The following is a 6,227-nucleotide window of genomic DNA, read 5'->3' as shown; positions in this document are numbered from 1 at the left end:
ACCCACACACATACTCTGCTGCCCTCGGTTCAAAACGACGCACGGGGCCTCAGTTTTAAAGAGGAAAACAGTTGAGTCCTACATGCAACAATGAAGACATTTTAACATGTCTGATATCTGTAAAGCCTGTTTTTGTCTGTTCTTTATGAAGTGTGGTGGTTCTTCCTGAACGAGGACATCTCTGATGTCTGAAGAGGGTAAAAAACAAAACAAAAAGTGGGTGTTTTTTCCCTTTTCTGTTTAAGAGTCTCCGTGTCAAGTGGGGCTGGAGGGAGATGTCCCACAGCCTGTTTGCCCACACAGAGACGCTCTGTCCTCGCTTACTGACAGGGAAACAATGGGCCGGCTGTGAGGCTGCCCACTCTGTGCCGTCTCAGGTTGTTGCTCTTCCAGTCAGATTCCAGGACAGTTCGTGTGGCTCTTACTCCCTCTTCTGGCAGGAAGAGCTCCAAACGAGCGTCTTCAAAAAGCAGAGCCAGAATTGATTAAAGATGAGGAGAACCAAGTTAAAGGAAGGGATGATGTCATCGTAGAACAGACCTACTGATTTGTTTATTTGCCTCATCATCTCTCTCATTATTTATCATGCCAAACTTTCTTTTCTTATGCTTTCTTTTCTTCAGGCTCTCAGCGACTTCTGCTCAGATCCGAACTCTTTCGTCCTGAACTCCACCCAGTTCAACATGGGGACCAGCTCAGGTACAGCGGCTCATTCTGGATCTCGTCCCCCCACTCCCCCCTCCTTCTCTCTCTGTCGTGATTTCCATCCCGAATGTGCCTTTGTTGGCAGAATTGAATATAATGACAACATGAATGTTCCTTTGTGTTCTGCTCACTGATCTTTTCTGTTCTTTTGTTTTTTTTTTTGTTTTTTTTTTTGCTGAACCTTCAGATGTGTTGGATTATTACCTGACCTGCAGCCGGCGCATGAACAGTCCATTCCAGCAGGTAATGTGACTGCCTTCACTCCTATGTGCAAGCATGACCACAATAGGGGTGTATTTCTGATAGGTGGGGAGGAGATGATGCTCATACTGACTGTTCACACTCTTTTTACACTACAGTCCCCAAAATAATTTCAGAACAATAACAAAACTAACATTCCTAAAAAGTTATCACCCAGCACTTCACACACCAAAGAGTTAAATGAAGATTTTGTGTTTTTTTTTCTTTCTTGGATTATATATTGCGAAGGCCTCTCAGCTACAATCACACTAGATTTTAACTCAGTCTCTCTAAAAATGACTGAGTTATGGCCTGTTTTGTGTTCTCTAACATCAATTGGCAAATGTCTTTAATAGGGATGACTCCAAACAGTTGTAGATGTAAATTTCTGAAAGTTTCATTAAAATCAATCAGGTTAATCATGAGATATTTTGCTAACTGACAAATATTGCTGACTACCACAGTTCATAAAAGCGTTTTAAACTACAATAATGTGCGACCAGTTAGCACTCACTGTATGGGTTGCAGATGACTCTCAGCTACTATCATGACAGGTTTTAGCTCGATTCTTGTAAAACTGACTGAGTTATAACCTACTTTGTTTGCTAATATTGATTAGCTGCAGCGACCGTCTTTAATCGGATTTACTCCAAACATTAATCAGTTGTACACGTACATCCTTTCAAGTGGATCATGGGATATTTTGCTAACAGACAGACAAATGAACACACAGGCATTAACATCATTAGCTTTTTGTAACAGCGAGCAGTAATGATAAATTTGAGCAATTATGCAGATCAAATGTAAAACTGTAAGAACTTGTTTTTCTTTTTTTTGTTTTTGTGAGTGTAGCTGCTGACCCAGTCTCAGAGGGCACTCTCAAACATCCACTCCCACCTTTCCAGTCTGGACAGAAATGCTCTCCCGCAGTTTCCCAAAGCTGAGGTACAGAACTACTTGTGCTCAGGAAACATCGCTTCTTGTCACTCGTTGCTTTGCTTTTTTTTCCCACATGAAGCACTTCTTTTATTTGTGCAGAAATCTCTCAGGGAGGTCCAGCAGATCCTCAACTCCACGGAGGGAAACTTCCATCAGCTGGTGGCGCTGCTCAACTGTCGCGGCCTCAACAAGGTTCAAACGACAGAAAAAAGCAGCAGCAGATCATTTTTAAAATATTTTATCCCTGGGTTTAATCTGTTGTTCCGTTGTTTTGTTTTAGGACTACATCGACTCCCTGAAAGGCCTGTGTTACGACGGGATGGAGGGGCTGCTCTACCTTTCCCTTTACTCCTTCCTGTCGGCATTGGCCTTCACCGCCATCCTCTGCGCTCTGCCCGGAGCCTGGAGGAGCTTCCCCAGGTGAGCCCGGCATTCGTGTTCGCTCGTCCTCCGATGCACCTCGAACAAAATCAATCTGCTCGGGGGTGAAAATTTTATCTCTTCAACGAGTTGTTTAGGAGTTGAACATATAATGTTCCAGCTTTAAAAGCTTCTAAAACTACAGGCTGAGTCAAAAATCTCAGGACACCCTTTTATTTCAGAAACTAAAGAGAAAATGACTCCAGCAGGTAACAGGTACTATGAGGAAGTTTGGCTTAAAGACACATCCCAGGTGCGTTTCTGGTCCCCACCTGTCGTTTTGCTCCTCAGCATGGCTTCCTAAAAACACTGCAGGATTTCTCAAACATGCATGAATGAGTCAAAGCAAGGCTTTGGACATGTTTTTATGAGAGTATAACATTATAACATGATATAAAACTCAAAAAAGTTGCTTTTACATATTGCCCCTTTAATTTGAAAAGATTCAGAATTAGAATCAGAATCAGCTTTATTGTCATCACACACAACATGAAAGATGAAATGCAGAGCAAAATTGCAGTTAAGAACACTCCATTCAGGAGAAAGACACACATAACAAACATGGGGGGTGAACGGATGAACAGGTCTTGCGCAAACAAGGTTGCACTACCTTTTTGCAGTTTGGAAAAAAATACAAGATAGGTGAGTTAAAAAAAAGGTTGCTCTGATCCTGTATTTACTCATAAATACAGGATCATATGCACAAAAAAACAACTCGCAAGAGCAAGGCAGCTGGGGAGGGGAGGGGGCTGAGGATCAAACACATGGTACGGGGGGTGGGATTCAGTGGAGCCGGTGACGTTCCAGGTTAATACTCCTTGCTGGAACCAATCCAAGACCAGGACCTGCCAGAGTCCAGAGACCAGATCTTATCCTCCCAAGCTCAGTCCCAGAGTTCAGGGTTACCCGGATGATACGGGGAGAGGGAACAGGGGAATCAATCCTTTGTTGACATATCCATCCCGGGAAGTTTTGATAACTGCCGACCGGCCAAGGCCAGCAGCTGCTGGGATCCAAAAGATAAACACAATTGTTTTGGGACAAGTGGCCTCAAATTTCTTGCTGCTTTAGTCTTAACTGCATCTCTGAAATGGCGAAAATGCTGAATGTTCCGAATTTCATTACCTCCTCGCCTCTTTCCGTCTGAAACTTCACCCAGGTGTAATCCTAAATCTTATGGGCACACTGCTGAGCTGTGATTCTCATCAGAATCACGTCCAGTTTGTGACTAAACTCCCCCAGCGTCCGAGTCTGTGCGTTTCCAGTACGGGAGATTCCATCCATTCAGACTAAAATCTAGTATTTTTAACTTGTTTGTAGATGGCTAATTCTTGCATTGTACCTAGAAGTTGCTAAGATACCTAAAGGAGATGAACAAACCAAATTAAATCCAAATGTATAGCTTGTAATTGAAAGAAATTAGCTTTACTGTAGATAGATGTAAAGCATCTACAAAGGTAAAATGTGACAAAACGCCACGTATGTGTACATGTGAGATGGGTAAAATGCAGAGAATTAATTTTCACCACCAGGGGATCAATACAGTGTATGGCAGCATGACGGCTCAGTGGTTAGCAGAAGGTCCTGGGTTCGATCCCCGGTTTGGACCTGGGGTCTTTCTGTGTGGAGTTTGCATGTTCTCCTTGTGCTGCGTGGGTTTTCGCTGGGTACTCCGGTTTCCCCCCACATCCAAAAGCATGTACAAGAGGTTGACTTCAGGCCCAGGCCTCCCTTGAAAAAGACATCTGAGATCTCATCAGGACTTGCCTGGTTAAATAACGGTGAATAAAGATAAAATAAAATAAAATAAAAACAATCCCAAAGAAACAATCATTCGTGCTCCATACAATGACAATAAATTCATCATCAATCAATCAATCAATCAATCAATCAATCAATCAATCAATCAAAGTGACACACAAATGAGCACAAAGATATGTAACGTTGACATCATGAGACAAAAACAATCAATAAAACTAGAAAATATACAGAATCACTCCAAAATCATGTAAAATGAAAACATTCAGAATGACCACAAAGAAAAAAAATATGCAAAATGTTGAGATATGAAAGATCAACCCAATTTTGAAAAGTTGTTTAAAACAAATGCAAATCACATAAATTCATATTTTATTCCCAGTAGAAATAAATAAAGGAATCTCTGTCCAGTTTTAATTTTTAAGAGATTCAATCTTTCAAAAAGTTTTTTTTAGTCCTTTAAAATCTGAGTGAAAAGGTTTTACCTGCCTGTTTTATATTCACAGACTTTGTAACGGTAATAAGAATAAACAAAGCGTATGTTTACAGTTTCTCTGCTCTCGTGTGTTTTTGTGTCTTCTCTCCTTCATGGACGGCGGCAGTGAATCAGAGGAGTACGACGACTCGGACAGCGAGAGTGAGGACCCCTTCACCTCCCATCAGGCACGTAGACAGGCGTCCTCGGGGTCTCAGCGAGGGGCCGTGACCCCCTTCTATAATTACCCGGGGGCCGGGTGGACACCCCCCTTTTCTAGCGCGCCGCCCCTCCCGTGAGTAACACAGACACTCAGAAGACACACAGACAGACAGACAGAAAGACAGACGGAGCATCCCAGATGTTGCAGAACTGGCATCAGACTTGTTTCTGCTCCTGCACCTGCAGGCTCCTCCACACCCAGAAAACACAGACTGACTCAGATTATTCAGTGCAGACACACAAACCTCTTCAAAACAGAGCTGCTTTAAAGGTACAGAACTGTGTAAAAGTCCTAAACCGCCCCTAATCTCTTTACATTCCACCTCCAAGGACCAGGATGTATATCTATTGTTTTTTTTTAACATGGTCTGGATTAATAGTTCTCCAGGTTTTCTGAAGCTAAAGATGTTTTTTTTTATAAGTGAGCTTCTTTTTAATTTTCTGTCCAGTATTCAGCCATGACAGCCAGCTATGTAGTGTCTGATTTGAAATATTAAGAAAGCAGACAAAAAAATAAGTTTTCACCCTTAAAAAAATCAAACGATCTGCATCTAAAAAGTCACGTTTTTTGAAGGAAACAGGAATTAAACCCGAGACAGGACCTGAGCGGTTCATCATCGTCTCTGTGATAAAATTTCAGATCATAAAATTCACAAAAATCACTTTTTTGCTTACAAAATTCTATTATTTTTTATTATTAAACTGTATTTTATTTATGTTTTCCATTGACTTAATTAGAAAACTGGAAACTAATTGTGTCATTTCTGTAGGTTTCTGGTAACAAAGTGCCTAAAATGACATTTTAAATAGTCTTTTCCTTAGTTTAGGACCCTGGATCATCAACAGCTTAGGCCAGTGCTTCTCAAACAGTGGGGCGCAGTGTGGAGTCAGGGGTACGCCAGTGAATTCCTTTAAAAAATGTTTTTTCTTTAAGAATTTATTGGCCTTAAAGAAGCGCTACAAAAAACAGGATACCTCATGTATCTTGAAGTAAATAAAAACTTTTTTTCCTTTGTTTAATATAAAAAATTTTTTTTGAAGTGAACCCACAAGCTAACTTTAATTAGCTAACAAATTAGTTGGAGAAATTCTGTAGGACAGTTGTCTCATTTAAAATGGTCTGTGATAAAAAAAAAAGTACTGTTGGCTTAACAAAATAAATAAATAAATAAAATAAGATAAAATAAAACTCTGAACATGTACAGGTTCTGTACTGAAAATGAAGGAACATAGCAGCCAAAGTCCAAAGAACTTCTGACCAAAACCTCTTTAAAAGTGTAAAAGAAAGTCTGTCTCCTTGGTGGCAGAGTCTAAAGAAACGTGACTCGAGACTTTTGCACAGTGCTGTAGATGCCCGACACAACACATATTGAATTTTACGCATAGCCATCTTCACACAAGCAGAGCAGATAGTCTGAGTGCTAGTGTCACACACACACACACACACACACACACACACACACACACA

The 6,227-nt window shown here is 41.0% G+C and overlaps 1 protein-coding gene across 3 annotated transcripts in view; it reads left to right on the top strand.

Moving 5' to 3' along the window:
* Positions 1–6,227, top strand: part of ttyh1 (tweety family member 1) — a 38,102-nt gene that overhangs the window by 25,381 nt on the left and 6,494 nt on the right. Inside the window, exons 8-13 of one of the 3 annotated variants that reach the window (XM_014012685.1) lie at positions 624–699; positions 893–948; positions 1,798–1,890; positions 1,984–2,076; positions 2,165–2,304; positions 4,665–4,832. In XM_014012685.1, coding sequence (XP_013868139.1) covers positions 624–699; positions 893–948; positions 1,798–1,890; positions 1,984–2,076; positions 2,165–2,304; positions 4,665–4,832 — 626 coding nt within the window. The remainder of the gene's footprint in view (positions 1–623; positions 700–892; positions 949–1,797; positions 1,891–1,983; positions 2,077–2,164; positions 2,305–4,664; positions 4,833–6,227) is intronic. The other 2 variants (XM_014012688.1, XM_014012686.1) reach the window with 2 other exon arrangements.

This window comes from Austrofundulus limnaeus, unplaced genomic scaffold, assembly GCF_001266775.1.
Source record: "Austrofundulus limnaeus strain Quisiro unplaced genomic scaffold, Austrofundulus_limnaeus-1.0 Scaffold93, whole genome shotgun sequence".
Lineage (NCBI taxonomy): Eukaryota > Metazoa > Chordata > Actinopteri > Cyprinodontiformes > Rivulidae > Austrofundulus > Austrofundulus limnaeus.
The sequence above is the reverse complement of the archived record's forward strand: the minus strand, read 5'-3'. Positions and strand labels throughout refer to the sequence as shown.